The sequence below is a fragment of the Lemur catta genome, chromosome 11, assembly GCF_020740605.2.
Source record: "Lemur catta isolate mLemCat1 chromosome 11, mLemCat1.pri, whole genome shotgun sequence".
NCBI classification, from domain to species: Eukaryota; Metazoa; Chordata; class Mammalia; order Primates; family Lemuridae; genus Lemur; species Lemur catta.
In genome coordinates this window covers 173,425-191,482 of record NC_059138.1, presented here as the reverse complement: position 1 = coordinate 191,482, position 18,058 = coordinate 173,425, and the positions used below count along the sequence as shown (strand labels likewise).

The 18,058-nt window shown below is 56.6% G+C and overlaps 1 protein-coding gene across 4 annotated transcripts in view; it reads left to right on the top strand.

Annotated features, from left to right (window-relative positions):
- DYNC2I1 (dynein 2 intermediate chain 1) overlaps positions 1-17,670 on the top strand; it is a 65,523-nt gene extending 47,853 nt beyond the window's left edge. For 2 of the 4 annotated variants that reach the window (XM_045564443.1, XM_045564444.1), the window contains 5 exons: positions 1,271-1,331; positions 9,027-9,126; positions 9,295-9,426; positions 11,385-11,608; positions 14,695-16,730. In XM_045564443.1, coding sequence (XP_045420399.1) covers positions 1,271-1,331; positions 9,027-9,126; positions 9,295-9,426; positions 11,385-11,608; positions 14,695-14,893 — 716 coding nt within the window. In that variant the 3' untranslated portion in view covers positions 14,894-16,730. Of the gene's footprint in view, positions 1-1,270; positions 1,332-9,026; positions 9,127-9,294; positions 9,427-11,384; positions 11,609-14,694; positions 16,731-17,090 lie in introns of those variants that run through there. The other 2 variants (XR_006738152.1, XR_006738153.1) reach the window with 2 other exon arrangements.
- Positions 17,671-18,058: the final 388 nt, after the last annotated feature.

Sequence of the window (18,058 nt, the reverse complement as noted above, 5' to 3'; positions counted from 1 at the left end):
GATTTTCTGCCCACAGTTAGGTGGTCATCTGGCCGTGGAGACTCAATTGTTTTGCATAAAGTGTGTTTGTATAAAATGTTTTATAGTGTATATGAGATAGTTACAAAGAAGGTATCATAGGACGGTGTGTATGTCGTTTTTAAATGTTGCTATATAAAAACACCCCTTATCCATTGAACCGCTCACCCAGACTCCAACCGTGTTCCAGCACTGCCTTTGGGAAGAGAGGGGACGACAGCCAGCCCCACAGCAGCTCAGGGCGGCCCAGTCTCTCCACGCAGGCGTCAGACGAGTGGCTGCTGGCAGGCTGGCGCCGCAGTTTTCTTCCAGTTTTTTATGAACTGTTCTCTGAACAGCTGGGCCCAGTCCTGGGGCCTGGGACACAAGGGCCAGAAGCAGTGGCTGGGGGGATGCAATCGTGATGTGACTGCAGGGTCGCAGACCCCTGTGGGAGGTGGCGCCAGGTGGGCAGGCGCTGGGGAAAGGGGGTGGTTTCATGTGTGTGAATGGCAGCCCTGAGCATCCTGCATCATGGTTGTAACTGACCGGGTGACACGCAGTACGACTGTTAATACTGCACTTGGATTTTTTTCTATCTACTTTTAATTCAGCTGCCAAAGTTCTAGGCAGCGCGTTGCCCAGAATTTGGGTTTAATGTCTGTAAGTTTCTAGTTCCTCCCTTTGCAGTAGTTAAAAACTGGGAATAGGCTGGGAGGCCCGGCCGGCAGGTGGTCGAGGAGTCAGGCTATGGCGGAGCATGTTTGGAGAATGAGGGAAGCAAGAGTGAAGCCAGGCCCTGGAGCCCTGGCTGCGTGTCGTTGGAGAGCAGTCGGAGGAGCTGGCGGAGGAGGGTGGTGTGCACACTGCGCGTCTGCCTTTGGGACTGTGAAGGGGTCCCCAGTGTCTGCTGGGCCCTGGAGCCCCAGTGGGCATCGCTGTGCAGCCTTTGCTGTGTTGGGTGTGCGGTCACACAGGTGCGAGCCCACTTGCTGCCCTCCTTTTATCAAATCTGAAGGTGCCAGGGCTTCTGGGTCTTGATTCCATGGTTTTCCTGTCAAGGCTCTGAACTGCAAATTGTTGCTTCTCACTCTCAGGCGATGTGTACGAACCGCCCCCAGAACCAGGGAGGGGACATTGTTGACTTATGTCTTGACATTATTTCCTAACGCAGATATTTAAGCAATGAAAAATGATTCCAGGCAACCATAATGAGATTTTGATTTAACTAGTGTGAAAAGGTGCATTGACTTGTGGCCGTGTCTACTTGCAGGCCTGCTCCCTGGAGGGAGGATCAAGCTGGTGCACAGCGCTGTGATCCCGCTGGGGCGCAGGTGAGCTGGCGCGGGCGCGCTTCCCGTTCCCCACAGGCGGAAGGTGACCAGGGAGCTGCACCTGCACTGCGACCGGGTCAGCCTCGGCCGTGCAGAGATCCATTGTCCCCATTGTATTTTTGCTATTTAATTAGTTTATTATTAATGAGGGAATGTAATAAATATAACTTCCAGGTGTGTAGCTAGCGTTTTTTCTTCAATCAAAAAATATTTTCCATCTTATAAATTGGTGCTATTTGACTATTTCTCTGTTAGGGTGTGAGGGGCTATAGGAGCTCAGAGGACAGGTGTGTGGAGACTGTTAGGGTGTGCGGGGCTGTAGGAGCTCAGAGGACGGGTGTGTGGAGACTGTTAGGGTGTGAGGGGCTGTAGGAGCTCAGAGGACAGGTGTGTGGAGACTGTTAGGGTGTGAGGGGCTGTGGGAGCTCATAGGACAGGTGTGTGGAGACTGTTAGGGTGTGAGGGGCTGTAGGAGCTCAGAGGACGGGGGTGTGGAGACTGTTACGGTGTGAGGGGCTGTAGGAGCTCAGAGGACAGGTGTGTGGAGACTGTTAGGGTGTGAGGGGCTGTAGGAGCTCAGAGCACAGGTGTGTGGAGACTGTTAGGGTGTGCGGGGCTATAGGAGCTCAGAGGACGGGTGTGTGGAGACTGTTAGGGTGTGAGGGGCTGTAGGAGCTCAGAGGACGGGTGTGTGGAGACTGTTAGGGTGTGAGGGGCTGTAGGAGCTCAGAGGACAGGTGTGTGGAGACTGTTAGGGTGTGAGGGGCTGTAGGAGCTCATAGGACAGGTGTGTGGAGGATGTTAGGGTGTGAGGGGCTGTAGGAGCTCAGAGGACAGGTGTGTGGAGGCTGTTAGGGTGTGAGGGGCTGTAGGAGCTCAGAGGACAGGTATGTGGAGACTGTTAGGGTGTGAGGGGCTGTAGGAGCACAGAGGACAGGTGTGTGGAGGCTGTTAGGGTGAGAGGGGCTGTAAGAGCTCAGAGGACAGGTGTGTGGAGACTGTTAGGGTGTGAGGGGCTGTAGGAGCTCAGAGGACAGGTGTGTGGAGGCTGTTAGGGTGTGAGGGGCTGTAGGAGCTCATAGGACAGGTGTGTGGAGGCTGTTAGGGTGTGAGGGGCTGTAGGAGCTCATAGGACAGGTGTGTGGAGGCTGTTAGGGTGTGAGGGGCTGTAGGAGCTCAGAGGACAGGTGTGTGGAGGCTGTTAGGGTGTGAGGGGCTGTAGGAGCACAGAGGACAGGTGTGTGGAGGCTGTTAGGGTGTGAGGGGCTGTAAGAGCTCAGAGGACAGGTGTGTGGAGGCTGTTAGGGTGTGAGGGGCTGTAGGAGCTCAGAGCACAGGTGTGTGGAGGCTGTTAGGGTGTGAGGGGCTGTAGGAGCTCAGAGGACGGGTGTGTGGAGACTGTTAGGGTGTGAGGGGCTGTAGGAGCTCAGAGGACGGGTGTGTGGAGGCTGTTAGGGTGTGAGGGGCTGTAGGAGCTCAAGAGCACAGGTGTGTGGAGGCTGTTAGGGTGTGAAGGGCTGTAGGAGCTCAGAGGACAGGTGTGTGGAGGCTGTTAGGGTGTGAGGGGCTGTAGGAGCTCAGAGCACAGGTGTGTGGAGGCTGTTAGGGTGTGAGGGGCTGTGGGAGCTCAGAGGACGGGTGTGTGGAGACTGTTAGCGTGTGAGGGGCTGTAGGAGCTCAGAGGACGGGTGTGTGGGGACTGTTAGGGTGTGAGGGGTTGTAGGAGCTCAGAGTACAGGTGTGTGGAGACTGTTAGCGTGTGAGGGGCTGTAGGAGCTCAGAGGACGGGTGTGTGGGGACTGTTAGGGTGTGAGGGGCTGTAGGAGCTCAGAGGACGGGTGTGTGGAGACTGTTAGGGTGTGAGGGGCTGTAGGAGCTCAGAGGACAGGTGTGTGGAGGCTGTTAGGGTGTGAGGGGCTGTGGGAGCTCAGAGGACGGGTGTGTGGAGGCTGTTAGGGTGTGAGGGGCTGTGGGAGCTCAGAGGACGGGTGTGTGGAGACTGTTAGGGTGTGAGGGGCTGTAGGAGCTCAGAGGACAGGTGTGTGGAGACTGTTAGGGTGAGAGGGGCTGTAGGAGCTCAGAGCACAGGTGTGTGGAGACTGTTAGGGTGTGAGGGGCTGTAGGAGCTCAGAGCACAGGTGTGTGGAGGCTGTTAGGGTGTGAGGGGCTGTAGGAGCTCAGAGGACAGGTGTGTGGAGACTGTTAGGGTGTGAGGGGCTGTAGGAGCTCAGAGGACAGGTGTGTGGAGGCTGTTAGGGTGTGAGGGGCTGTAGGAGCTCAGAGGACAGGTGTGTGGAGACTGTTAGGGTGTGAGGGGCTGTAGGAGCTCAGAGCACAGGTGTGTGGGGACTGTTAGGGTGTGAGGGGCTGTAGGAGCTCAGAGCACAGGTGTGTGGAGGCTGTTAGGGTGTGAGGGGCTGTAGGAGCTCAGAGGACAGGTGTGTGGAGACTGTTAGGGTGTGAGGGGCTGTGGGAGCTCAGAGCACAGGTGTGTGGAGACTGTTAGGGTGTGAGGGGCTGTGGGAGCTCAGAGGACGGGTGTGTGGAGACTGTTAGGGTGTGAGGGGCTGTGGGAGCTCAGAGGACAGGTGTGTGGAGGCCGTTAGGGTGTGAGGGGCTGTAGGAGCTCAGAGGACAGGTGTGTGGAGACTGTTAGGGTGTGAGGGGCTGTGGGAGCTCAGAGGACAGGTGTGTGGAGGCCGTTAGGGTGTGAGGGGCTGTAGGAGCTCAGAGGACAGGTGTGTGGAGACTGTTAGGATGTGAGGGGCTGTGGGAGCTCAGAGGACAGGTGTGTGGAGGCTGTTAGCGTGTGAGGGGCTGTAGGAGCTCAGAGGACAGGTGTGTGGAGGCTGTTAGGGTGTGAGGGGCTGTAGGAGCTTAGAGGACGGGGGTGTGGAGGCTGTTAGGGTGTGAGGGGCTGTAGGAGCTCAGAGGACAGGTGTGTGGAGACTGTTAGGGTGTGAGGGGCTGTAGGAGCTCATAGGACAGGTGTGTGGAGGATGTTAGGGTGTGAGGGGCTGTAGGAGCTCAGAGGACAGGTGTGTGGACGCTGTTAGGGTGTGAGGGGCTGTAGGAGCTCAGAGGACAGGTGTGTGGAGACTGTTAGGGTGTGAGGGGCTGTAGGAGCACAGAGGACAGGTGTGTGGAGGCTGTTAGGGTGTGAGGGGCTGTAAGAGCTCAGAGGACAGGTGTGTGGAGACTGTTAGGGTGTGAGGGGCTGTAGGAGCTCAGAGGACAGGTGTGTGGAGGCTGTTAGGGTGTGAGGGGCTGTAGGAGCTCAGAGGACAGGTGTGTGGAGGCTGTTAGGGTGTGAGGGGCTGTAGGAGCTCAGAGGACAGGTGTGTGGAGGCTGTTAGGGTGTGAGGGGCTGTAGGAGCTCATAGGACAGGTGTGTGGAGGCTGTTAGGGTGTGAGGGGCTGTAGGAGCACAGAGGACAGGTGTGTGGAGGCTGTTAGGGTGTGAGGTGCTGTAAGAGCTCAGAGGACAGGTGTGTGGAGGCTGTTAGGGTGTGAGGGGCTGTAGGAGCTCAGAGCACAGGTGTGTGGAGGCTGTTAGGGTGTGAGGGGCTGTAGGAGCTCAGAGGACGGGTGTGTGGAGACTGTTAGGGTGTGAGGGGCTGTAGGAGCTCAGAGGACGGGTGTGTGGAGGCTGTTAGGGTGTGAGGGGCTGTAGGAGCTCAAGAGCACAGGTGTGTGGAGGCTGTTAGGGTGTGAAGGGCTGTAGGAGCTCAGAGGACAGGTGTGTGGAGGCTGTTAGGGTGTGAGGGGCTGTAGGAGCTCAGAGCACAGGTGTGTGGAGGCTGTTAGGGTGTGAGGGGCTGTGGGAGCTCAGAGGACGGGTGTGTGGAGACTGTTAGCGTGTGAGGGGCTGTAGGAGCTCAGAGGACGGGTGTGTGGGGACTGTTAGGGTGTGAGGGGTTGTAGGAGCTCAGAGGACAGGTGTGTGGAGACTGTTAGCGTGTGAGGGGCTGTAGGAGCTCAGAGGACGGGTGTGTGGGGACTGTTAGGGTGTGAGGGGCTGTAGGAGCTCAGAGGACGGGTGTGTGGAGACTGTTAGGGTGTGAGGGGCTGTAGGAGCTCAGAGGACAGGTGTGTGGAGGCTGTTAGGGTGTGAGGGGCTGTGGGAGCTCAGAGGACAGGTGTGTGGAGGCTGTTAGGGTGTGAGGGGCTGTGGGAGCTCAGAGGACGGGTGTGTGGAGACTGTTAGGGTGTGAGGGGCTGTAGGAGCTCAGAGGACAGGTGTGTGGAGACTGTTAGGGTGCGAGGGGCTGTAGGAGCTCAGAGCACAGGTGTGTGGAGACTGTTAGGGTGCGAGGGGCTGTAGGAGCTCAGAGGACAGGTGTGTGGAGACTGTTAGGGTGCGAGGGGCTGTAGGAGCTCAGAGCACAGGTGTGTGGAGACTGTTAGGGTGTGAGGGGCTGTAGGAGCTCAGAGGACAGGTGTGTGGAGACTGTTAGGGTGTGAGGGGCTGTAGGAGCTCAGAGGACAGGTGTGTGGAGACTGTTAGGGTGTGAGGGGCTGTAGGAGCTCAGAGCACAGGTGTGTGGAGACTGTTGGGGTGTGAAGGGCTGTAGGAGCTCAGAGGACGGGTGTGTGGAGACTGTTAGGGTGTGAGGGGCTGTGGGAGCTCAGAGGACGGGTGTGTGGAGACTGTTAGGGTGTGAGGGGCTGTGGGAGCTCAGAGGACGGGTGTGTGGAGGCTGTTAGGGTGTGAGGGGCTGTGGGAGCTCAGAGGACGGGTGTGTGGAGACTGTTAGGGTGTGAGGGGCTGTGGGAGCTCAGAGGACAGGTGTGTGGAGGCTGTTAGGGTGTGAGGGGCTGTGGGAGCTCAGAGGACAGGTGTGTGGAGACTGTTAGGATGTGAGGGGCTGTGGGAGCTCAGAGGACAGGTGTGTGGAGGCTGTTAGGGTGTGAGGGGCTGTAGGAGCTCAGAGGACGGGTGTGTGGAGGCTGTTAGGGTGTGAGGGGCTGTAGGAGCTCAGAGGACGGGGGTGTGGAGGCTGTTAGGGTGTGAGGGGCTGTAGGAGCTCAGAGGACAGGTGTGTGGAGGCTGTTACGGTGTGAGGGGCTGTAGGAGCTCAGAGCACGGGTGTGTGGAGACTGTTAGGGTGTGAGGGGCTGTAGGAGCTCAGAGCACGGGTGTGTGGAGACTGTTAGGGTGTGAGGGGCTGTAGAAGCTCAGAGGACGGGTGTGTGGAGGCTGTTAGGGTGTGAGGGGCTGTAGGAGCTCAGAGGACGGGTGTGTGGAGGCTGTTAGGCTGTGAGGGGCTGTAGGAGGTCAGAGGACGGGTGTGTGGAGGCTGTTAGGGTGTGAGGGGCTGTAGGAGCTCAGAGGACAGGTGTGTGGAGGCTGTTAGGGTGTGAGGGGCTGTAGGAGCTCAGAGGACGGGTGTGTGGAGACTGTTAGGGTGTGAGGGGCTGTGGGAGCTCAGAGCACAGGTGTGTGGAGACTGTTAGGGTGTAAGGTGCTGTAGGAGCTCAGAGGACAGGTGTGTGGAGACTGTTAGGATGTGAGGGGCTGTAGGAGCTCAGAGCACAGGTGTGTGGAGACTGTTAGGGTGTGAGGGGCTGTGGGAGCTCAGAGCACAGGTGTGTGGAGACTGTTAGGGTGTGAGGGGCTGTAGGAGCTCAGAGGACAGGTGTGTGGAGACTGTTAGGGTGTGAGGGGCTGTAGGAGCTCAGAGGACGGGTGTGTGGAGGCTGTTAGGGTGTGAGGGGCTGTGGGAGCTCAGAGGAGAGGTGTGTGGAGGCTGTTAGGGTGTGAGGGGCTGTAGGAGCTCAGAGGACGGGGGTGTGGAGACTGTTAGGGTGTGAGGGGCTGTGGGAGCTCAGAGGACGGGGGTGTTGAGGCTGTTAGCGTGTGAGGGGCTGTAGGAGCTCAGAGGACAGGTGTGTGGAGACTGTTCGGGTGTGAGGGGCTGTAGGAGCTCAGAGGACGGGGGTGTGGAGACTGTTCGGGTGTGAGGGGCTATAGGAGCTCAGAACACAGGTGTGTGGAGACTGTTAGGGTGTAAGGGGCTGTAGGAGCTCAGAGGACAGGTGTGTGGAGGGTGTGAGGGGCTGTAGGAGCTCACAGGACAGGTGTGGGGAAGGGTCTGGGCTGGCCCTGCCTTCCAGGGTGTCTGTGGTGGTGTCTGGCACGACTTTGCAGATGAGGGGGAGGAGGAGAGGCTTGTGGGGGCCGGCAGGGGCAGGTGTTGTCCAGGAGGGCACCGGAGCTTGCAGGGATGTGGAAGCGTCCAGCAGGCAGCCGGTCTGCAGCAGGGCTGTCAGTGGAGGGACAGATTAGGGAGGCGGGTGTGGAGTGACGTTTGCAGTCCTGAGTGTGGTGAGGAGCTGGGAGAGGCGGCGAGAAGACTGGCAGACCCTGCTCCCATGTGACAGCACAGCCGAAACGGCACCTGTGGGCTCCTCTCACACAAACACAGATTGTACATAAAGGAAAAAGCAACAGTAGACTACAGACAGTTTTTAAAACGAAAGGAAAATCTCTAAATGCCAGAAACAAGGAGGGAACTCAATGTAAGTGTAGTAAGCTTTTGAGCTGTCGTGTGGCACCTCGGATGCTGGGCGTCGGCCCCCCTGTCTCAGGCCCCCAGGGCTGTGCTTGAGCCCCCGCAGCAGCAGGGCATGCGCTAGGCTTGCCTAAGGTGGAGACTAGACTTGAGACCCCCCCTGCACAGGACTCTGGAGCTCGCTGTCCCTTCGTTGAGCAATTTGGAGCCCTCACCCCAGCCCAGGGAAGGCAGAGGAGCTCGGGAGAGGTTGAAGCCCCACGTTGGACGTGGGTGTGGGAGTCTGCGAGTTGATACTTTACTGTCCAGGTCCCAGGCTCATGGCCTCGTCAGGTTCACGGTTACAGCAGAGGGAAAACCTCCAGGTGGGAAAGGCTACTTTTACAAGCTGGGGCTCACAGGATTCCCAGAAGAAACAGTGTGCCAAATGTGAGTTCACAAACAAAAATTACAAAAAGTATGAACATGAAGAAAGAATCAGCATGGTGCAAAACACAGGATTATCACACTAAGAACTTGAGACAGTTATGCAATCTAAGACATTTTTAGAAGTGAAACTGTTTCCTCTGAAATTTAAAACTTAGTAAATGGTTAAATTGCAGAGTAGATATAGTTGAAGAAAGAGTCAGTCAGGCTGGGCACGGTGGCTCACGCCTGTAATCCTAGCACTCTGGGAGGCCCAGGCAGGTGGATCGTTTGAGCTCAGGAGTTTGAGACCAGCTTGAGCAAGAGCGAGACCCCATCTCTACTAAAAAGAGAAAGAAATTAGCTGAGCAACCAAAAATATATATACAGAAAAAATTAGCCGGGCATGGTAGCACCTGCCTGTAGTCCCAGCTACTCGGGAGGCTGAGGCAGGAGGATCGCTTGAGCCCAGGAGTTTGAGGTTGCTGTGAGCTAGGCTGATGCCACAGCACTCTAGCCCAGGCAACAGAGTGAGACTGTGTCTCAAAAAAAGAAAAAAAGAATTAGTGAAGAGGAAGATAGATCTGAAGACAATATCAAGAGTGCAGTGACAGAAGGAAAGAAGTAGGAAACGGAGTGGTTAAAATCACAGAGGAGGCGTGACAGAGCCTATCGTACACCCGTGAGACCTGGCAGAGTAAGAGTTAAGTCTCGTCATCATTCTTAAGGCTTCAAAACAACCATCTGTTCATTTTCGGTATTTTATTTTTTTCAGTCTTTCCTGTAAAGTCAGTGAGTTTTGGGCGACCACACAAATGCTGAATATTAAGTTTCTACCTTCAGATCCTAGTCGCTTTATTGTTGGCACAGACGTGGTGAGTAGTACTTCAAATTTCATTCTGTTACTCATTCTTCCTGGAGTTATCTGGTAAATATCTTTATTTAAGATTCACTTACCGCTTGCTTTTATTATAATGTCGTTCACGTTGTTCTGAGGCCGTCGCTTTGCCCAGTCTCACGCCTGGCGCTTTCTGTGCTCCCAGGGGCTGGTGGGCCATGGCGCGTGGCAGGACCTGAGAGCATCTCCCGCGTCCTTCAAGCCTCAGCAGCGCGGCCTGAGACCCGTCAGAGTCAACGTGATTGATTTCTCTCCATTTGGAGACCCAATATTTTTGGTAAGAAAGTCTGTTTTTTCAGGCACCAATTCTTTTTAATGGTATTGAAATGCCTATTTGGGCAGTTAACACTTAGAGTGACCCCTGGAAAATTTTAAAAGTTGATCATTAACTGGGGCACAGATTGATCATTATTAGGCCTCAGTGGTCTAAAAAGGAGAAACATAACATTAATAACAAAGAAAATTTTTAAAAAGCCGACATAGAAATTAAACCCCATTAAGTAATACTTTGTTCAATTACAAACTATTTCAAATTTAGTGGAAGAATATCAAATATCAAAACCTGTGACACAGCCAAAGCGGTAAAGAAATTCTTAGTGTAAGAATTTTTGCCATGTGTTTTTATTATTTAACAAAACATAATGTTTAAATGAATGTTGAGGGGTCCTCGCTCTGCCCCTCCTGGTTGTTCTCAGTGTGTTCCCGCGGCAGAGCTCGTCTCGTCCTCGCCACGAGAGGCGGGTTTTGCCTGCTCGGCTGGAAGAGCTCGGCGGGGCTGCCGGTGTGGGAGGCCGTGGCCTCCCGCCTTCCCTCCAGCCCCATGTGGCTCTCGCCACGTGGCGCGTCTGCGTCCCTTCCTAAGGAGCGGTGTCTGTGGGGAGAGAGGCGGTGCTTGTCAGTGTCCGGACTCTCCTCGCGTGCTCGAGTGCTCACCTGCCGGCGTCGGCACCCGCGGGTGGTTCTTGCCTGAGCCTGTTACCGGGAAGGGGGGCAAGTGGTGGTTTCTAACCTTGCTATTAATTCTGCGCTTCCTCATTGGCTTTCTGCCGTGAGGAAGAACTTTCCATTTTCCCCCACGTGTGCGTGCATGTGTGTGTATCGCACGTGGCTTTCCCCGGACTCCGTGGTCATGAGCATCTGCGGCAGGCTGGTGGGCGTGTCTCGAGCTGGCTCACGCGTCCTTTTGACATCACTTCTCCAGGAGCTCTGGCTCTTGCGGTGCAGAGACGTCCCTAGCACCGAGATCTGGGTGTGAGGGGTTGGCATGTCGGGTGGCTGTTCCTTGGAGGCCGTCTCAGGGCACACACGGTGCCTTTGTGAGCCACGTGCGTGTGCACAACATCACAAACGCTGCGTTCACACCACCTCTCTAGTGCCAGGCTAGCGAATGGGGTTCCCTCCCCTTCCCATGTTTGTACCCCGCTTTTCAGCCAACAGGGGACCTGGCTCTCCCCGCGTGTCGTCTCTAACATACCTGCGGTTTGCTGAGCCTTAGAATGCGCAGGGTCTTCCCGGAGCCGCTGCATGGAGTCCGCTTGCGAGTGCCCGGTGCCGTCACAGCGCGTGCACAAGTCCTCTGGCTTCGTTCTCTCTCTTCCCCGTGTGGCTGTGCTCCTTATTTGGAATGCAGATTTTTAAATATCTTTCTATTTGTATTTCATTTTAGAGTTTTATTTCCGTTCTTGTTGATTTTATTTTCTTTTTTTGAGTATGTGAAGGATTAAATATATTGAGTACAAAGCGACTGATCTCTCTATAAGCTAACAGTTTGGTGTTTTACTAACCCAGGTAAGTGGGTTTTATGGAAATTTCAGTCCAAGGCGAATGCGTAACTGTGTTGTTGGTACAAATGTATATAACTTTTTTAAAAAGGTGACTTTTTAAAAAGTGACCCCACTTCCCTGGAGCCAGTCAGTTTTAATGGCCTGTGCGTGAATCAGTTATATTGAACTTTGTTAAAAGTAAACACCCATTTGTGTCTTCCCTGAATCCACTGATTAGTGGCCCTTTGGGGGGCGGGGTGCAGAGTGTGTCAGAGTCCCCAAGGTGTCACCTTTTTAACTTGTGAGGACAGATTTAATGGTATACGCTTATGTTCAGAAAAAAAATAAACATTTTTGCTGTACAGACTAAAGAAAGCTAACGCTCTGAAAAATGTCCTGGGCTGCTGAGATTGAGTTAAAAAAAGAAAAAAGAAACAAGATCAACCGTCTCCGCCCCCCCCCACCCCCGCAGGCTGGCTGCTCGGACGGGAGTGTGCGGCTGCACGGGCTGAGCTGCGAGCACCCGCTCCTGCAGTGGGACGGCAGCACGGGCGGCCGTGCCGTCACCGGCCTGCAGTGGTCCCCAGTGAGGCCGGCCGTGTTCCTGGTCCAGGACGACATGTCCAACATCTACGTCTGGGACCTGCTCGCCAGCGACCTGGGCCCGGTGGCCAGACAGCCCGTCTCCCCCGACAGGTGCGTGGCGAAGCCCGGGCGAGTGCCACCGGTGCCTTCCACAGAGGTGCCACCGGTAGCCTTTCTCCGTATTTAGCTTACACGTAAGGTTGCTACACTTTAACACAGGGCTCTTTACATTTCAATTTTAATAATATATTTATATATTTAAACAATATTACAAAATACTTAATTTTTTAGAGCAGTTTTAGGTTCACGGCAGAATCGAGTGGAAGGTCCCAAGGTTTCTCATGTCCTCATTATCAACACCGCCCCCGAGGGTGCGTTTGTCACAACTCGTTGCCCCCCAGAGCCCGTGGTTACGGTGGGGACTGCTCTTGGTGTCTTCATATTGAAGGGTTCACTGCGCGTGTCCCCACCGTGGTCATTCTGTGGATGTGGGACGACCGCCGGAGCATGTCAGTCACGCGCACTGGCCGGTCTCACGCGAGGCCCCCTCACCCCCATCCAGCCCTGCCGTGGCCGACCTGGCCTCAGGGGGTCCGCATGTGGACTGCAGCCCTGCGCGGTCGTTGGCTTCGCTGTTCCACAGCGCGGAAGTGTTTGTGAAGCTTCGTCATGCAGCCCTCTCCCCACCCCAGTGTCTATCCACCTGTGTTTTCTGGAGATTCGGCATTTCCTGTCCGTAAATTCTCTGACTGCGGGCTTGTGACCTGGGGACGGGAGGGGGTAGCTGTGACCCCACAGCCCTCTGTGATGGCAGAGGAGGAGGGGGTGACCAGAGTGCCAGGCTGCCCCGGGGAGATCTGAGAGGCTGCATTTGTTTGGTTTGAGTCCTGGGCAGACTCACGTTATTCTAATTATTAAAAAATACACTGTGATTCACCGATACACAGGTGATGCCCCACAGTTTGCTGTTTGCACAAGCGTGCAGTGCCCTCCTGAGTGAATGCCCACTGACTGCGTGTCAGCGTGTGCCAGCGCCGTGAGCTTGGGCCTCTCGCTCCCTGTGGAGCAGGATAGACGCTGACAAACCAGCGAGCGGGTGTGCGCACGTTGGGGGCGTGTGCTGTGGGGACACAGGACAGAGGCACCCACGGTGGGCAGGACGCATGGGCCTGCTGGGGATGTCTGGGCACAGGCCTGAGGTCGGGGTCTGGGCTGGGGGGCGCAGGGGCCTGTCTGGGCTGCGCCAGGGCAGCGGAGCGAGGATCGAGTCTGACGGGTCCAAGCGCAGCTCTGGAGCAGGTGTTTGGCCGCCAGCCGGCTGGGACTCTGCTCCGTCCTGACCCAGAGCCCAGCGGCTGCCCTCCCTGGGAGCCCCTCCCTCCTGCCCCCCGGGGTGCTGCCGGGTGGGATGCGGTGCGGGACCACTGGGCAGCAGCGTCCGCCTCGGGCTGCAGGAAGGAGGCACCTGGACTGGCGCGGAGCCCTCTCTGCACACTCCCGTCCAGGGGCGGGGGCTGCACAGAGGGCGCTGGGCTTTCACGCAGAGGAAACTCGGGTCAGGGAGACCCCGATGGTTTAGGAGGAGGAGTTCGGGTCAGAGACGCTTGCAGAGTGAGGTTACGGTTCTCAGCGCCTGCTCCGCGTGGTGGAGAAGTGGCTGGCGCTCGGGGGCGGGGGGCACCTGCGGGGCGGCCGTGGGGGAGTGGGCTCCAGCTCTGTCTCCGCCACTTTGCTTGGATTCCGTCCAACTCGCAGATCTGAAGGATGTTTAAAAATTGACCGGTGATGGTGCTAGCTGGAGCTCACACGTAGGTGGTTTATCGATGAACTGAGTGGCAGTCGCCCTGCGCAGTCTGCTGGCCCTGGGGCCAGGGCGGCCGCTGGTGTCGGTTGTGCATTGTGTGCTCCTGAGTTTGTGTTTCACACGGTCATGGGCAGCCGGGCTGAGGTGTGGAGCCATCAGTGAAAGTCATGGTGACTGGCAGTTTTTCAGGGTCTGCTCCTTCAGGGCCCTCACGAAGTCCCGCACACTCCCCGCCCAGGTGAGGCTGTGGGTTCTCCCGACCAAGAGCCGTGGCGTGAGTGAGCCCCCGTGGCAGTGTGGCATGCCGTGCGGTGGCCACAGCGGCCCCCCTCTGGGGAGCAGCCCACGTCTCAGGAGCCTGGGAGTCTCGGGTCTTTGGGCCGTAGAGACAGGGTTTACAGGACATAGGTAGCAGTCAGGCCCTTGTGGGGCCACCGCAGAGGGACCCCCTGTGCCTGTGGTGGCATCTAGCGCCGGCTGCCCCACCACCGTCAGACAGGACAGGAAGGGGTGTACCGAGGTGGAGCTGGGTCTGACGTGTCCTCACCGTGTGGTGACTGGACCTGAGGGGCCCAGGCAGCAGTGCCAGGAGGTCTCTGTGCTCAGCCAAGTCTCAACAGAGTGACAGGACTAGGGGCGGGAGGCCCCCGGGGCACAGGAGGGTGTAGGGGAGGGAAGGCCCCCGGGGCATGGGGGTGGAGGTGGGGAGGCCCTGGGGGCACGGGGTGTGGGGGGGAGGGAAGGCCCCCCAGGGCACATTTTCCTGCAGGCGACTTGAGAGGTGGCTTCTGAGTCTGCCCACCGTGGAAGGTGAGGTCAGAGACAGTGAGGGTGGGAGGTCGTGGTTGCCAGAGGAGTCAGGGACAGCTTCCCATGAGGATGGTGGTGGATGCAGGACACTCGGGAGCAGGGGAGGGTGTGAGGACAGCCGCCCCCTCCTGGGCTTGGCGGCCGGTGGAGTCGCTGACCTTGTGGAGGCTTGTGAGTTGTTGTGAGATCTGGGGAGCAGTGGAGAGACCGCCAGGGACTCCCAGGTTGGGACCCCCATGCTGGGGACCCCACTGCCAGGCTTGGGGTCTCTGGGGTGGGGCTGCCTGGCCTGCTGGCCACCCCCCATTCTCCCAGGGACCAGGCTGGAACCCTGCGGAGAGGCCAGTCGAGAGCCTTGTCCAACCGCCAGTCTCAGCTTCAGACCTCTGAGGTGCAGCAGCATGTTTTCAGAACGTTTTCTATGGATTTTCATACATTTTTTTCGAGGTCTAACGTTTCATTTTGCCTGCTGATGTTTTAGAATCTCTCTTCCGTTTCATTCCTCCCTGGGCAGAGGGACCTTAGAGACTCAGAAATAACGGCGTCCGCCTGTGCGCGGCCGCTGACGCCCCTCTCCCCGCAGGCTGCTGGCCATGGCCGTCGGGGGAGAGCCGGACAAGGCCGGCGGCAGCGAGCTGGCCCTGGTGCTGGCCCGGGCGTCTGGCGCCGTGGACGTCCAGTTCCTGCGGAGGCAGTGGGCAGCCCCGGAGGCAGACGAGCGCGCCCGGCTGCGCCTGCTTTTGCAGGAAGCACGGTGGAAGGAGGGAGGCCAGTGCGAGTGACGGGTGTTGCTGGGAGCACAGCGTTCACGTAAGGACCCGATGTGAGAGGCATGAGGTGGCTGATGTCACATCCGTGTGCGCGGCTGTTTGTGTGTATAGCATATGTGTGTCCTGTACATAATTTATTTTATAAGAGTGTTACTTTGGAATTGCCAGTAAATAAATCACTATTTTTGAACAGAAACAAATGGACATTTTAGTGGATGCTACATGTCAAAGAATTAGTCGTGTCCAGGATGCTGAGTATTTCTAGTTATTTTTAGAACATTTAAAATGTTGCCATATTCATTACTAGATTCTTAACTGTCTGCCATGAAGTTGTATTTTAATGGACTATTTTTTAGTCATGCATAAAGTGATATATACACACACGTCTAAATTAAAAGGAATTACTCCCCTGAAATGACCTCTGCTGACAGTGTTTTCTTTAAACTTTTCTTGGGCATCTTCTTTTGCCATTATTTGAATGTCCCTTATGGGGTCAAGTCATTGACGCTTTAGCATTAAAAATTGTCTTTGTCTAGGAACAATGCAAGGAAATAAAGTCTCTTGAAGTTTGTGACTCAGATACAACAGGAATGGAAGGCGTCTCAGTCCATTTGTGCTGCTGTAGCACAGTGACGGGGACTAGGAACTTGCAAAGGACAGAAATGCACGTCCCCGGCTCTGGCGGCTGGAAGTCCCGGCTGTCCTTGCGGCTGCTCTCTGCTTCCGCGGTGGCGCCTCGTTGCCGCGTCCTCACACAGCGACGCACGTGGGGGTCAGGCTCTTTCCTCACGGCCTTGATCCACCTGTGAGGGCTGTGCCTCCCAAAGGTGTCGTCACCTTGGGGTTTAAGTTCCAGTGAATTTTGGGGGGGCACACACATCACACCATAGCAGAAGGACAGGAGGATTCTGGGAGTGAGACCAGGGAAAAGCCAGGACATGTCGCATAGGCCCACTCCTCTGCCTCTGTCTTCTGCACCTTTCCAGAATGTTCCCAGCACAGTTGGCTGTCGATGGGCCCGTGAGGGCCAGCAGGACAGGCCTGTTTAAACCTCACCGGGTCATAGAACTGCCTCCACTTAGGCGGCCGGGCTGGGGGCCTACCCAGGGCTCCCTGGTGCTGTGGACACACCAGCTCCGCGACTTGGGGCTGCAGCGGGACTTCCCGGAGGGGCTGTGTCACAGCACCAAGCAACCTGCAGCCTTTGTGTCCTTTTTCGTGAAGTTGATTTGAAACCGTCAACCCCCCCGTCCCCGTTACAAAAACAGTTGAGATGGGATAACGTGGACCTTCCCCTCCCGTCCAAGTCCCATCCCGGGAGGCCCAGTCGCGTGTGTGTGTGTGTTCAGCCCTCTGGGTGCACAGATGCGCGTGCGAACACGCTGGCTTGTGAAGTGTCGTGGAGGACGAGGGGTGGCAGTAGCTGGCACCTGACAGCCCATGCGTCCCTCCTCTGTCCCACGAAAGGAGGACCACTGAGGCACACAACAGACGCATCGCAGGTCCCTGTCACACGGGCGGCTGGGCTCAGCTGCTCCTCTGCGTCCTCCCCAGGCTCAGGCTCACAGGTGAGGCGGGTGCCCCGGCCCCGCGGGGTCCTCACCGCAACCTGCTTCCTGACGGGTCCCGAGTAGCCAAAGATTGATGTTATCTGTAAGTTCTTAGCTTTCAGACTCCACCTTATTTAAAATTAGAATTAATTTTGTCCCTCTTTTTCTTTGTGCCTTTTGTTTGTTTTGGTGACCCTGGGTTCTCAGACGTGACCCCGGCAGCCCCCCAGGCGTGGCCATTCTCTCTCGCTTGACTCCTGGGCCCCCTGGGGGGCACTGGGCTTGGGCCTCGGTCTTGAGGTTGCTCCATAGCCCACGGGAGACGGGTGTCGTGCTGCCGTCTGAGCTGCCCACGCAGGCGTGGCGATGCGTCCAGAATGGCTGAGCCAAGGTCACCTGGCAGCGCCACGACGTCCTGCTCCCAGCCGTCACCCCAGGGGTCCACTTGCCGCTGCCAGGAGACAGGCGGGTTCCGCCACAGGGACGAGAGGGCGAGAGGAGGCCCAGCTCTTCGTGGCGCTGGATCTGAAACTCGGCCCCTGTCACACGGACGTGTGTGACTGCTCCGCAGCTTCTTCCTGTCACATGCTGGCCGGTGCGGGCCCCCACCCTGCAGTGCTGTCACACGGTTCCTTCCTTCTCGGCGCCCTACCCGGCAGGTGTCTGTGAGCCACACGGAAATGTGAAGCGTGCAAAGAAAGAAAAGTCCAGAAAGGCCAAGTGATCTGCCTTCAGCCCGGTCTCCAGGGAAGACTCGGCTGTTTGTCTGGGAGCTGCCTTCCCCGGTGCCAGCCATGAGCGATGCTTCCCAGGGCTTGGGGACACCTCCCGGCTCTGCAGCGGGAAAACAAGGAGGCACCAGGACGGCGGGTGCAGCCTCTAGTTGAGAAAAAACACATTTCATTGCAGATCAGGAAAGCAGGCCCAGAGAGAAGAGAGCAGACGGCGTGGAGGGCAGCTCTGCCTGCGCCTGGGGCTTTCCCAGGCGCTCCATCCACCCGCGGGACGGGCCAGGCCATGCCCTTTCCGCAGAGCGTCCCCACACGGGCCTCCCGGGGCCAGCCGGGTGTCGCTGCACGTGCTTCGGAGACACCCAGCGTGCGGCCACACAAAGACAGCGTTTTCTTCTGCGGGCAGACAATGGAAATGTAATTTTCTCTTTTTTTGTCATGTTGTTATTTAGAAATCACTTTTCTTTCAGCATTTGTCATGAGTATAAATAAAGCATTTCTTTTTTCACGTGTGGCTGATTTGTGTAATGATTGTGCTCTGTCTGCTTCAGGGGACTGAAAGCTCTTTTTTTTTTTTTATTTTTTATTGTTTTTGAGACAAGGTCTCTCTCTGTCGCCCGGGCTGGAGAGCAGTGGCGCGACCACAGCTCCCTGCAGCCGCCAATGCCTGGGCTCCAGCGACCCTCCCGCCTCGGCCTCGCGGGTAGCTGGGGCCACAGGCGCCACCGCTGCCCTCGGCCATTGAGGGTTTTTTTTTAACTTCACTTTAAAGATGTCATCTGTTGTCCTCCAGGTTCCCGAGAAGTCCCCAGTACTGTAATGTTTGTTCCTGTGTATGTGACATTGCTTTTTCCTCTGGCTGCTTCTAGGAGTTTCTCTTTGTGTTTTGTTACCAG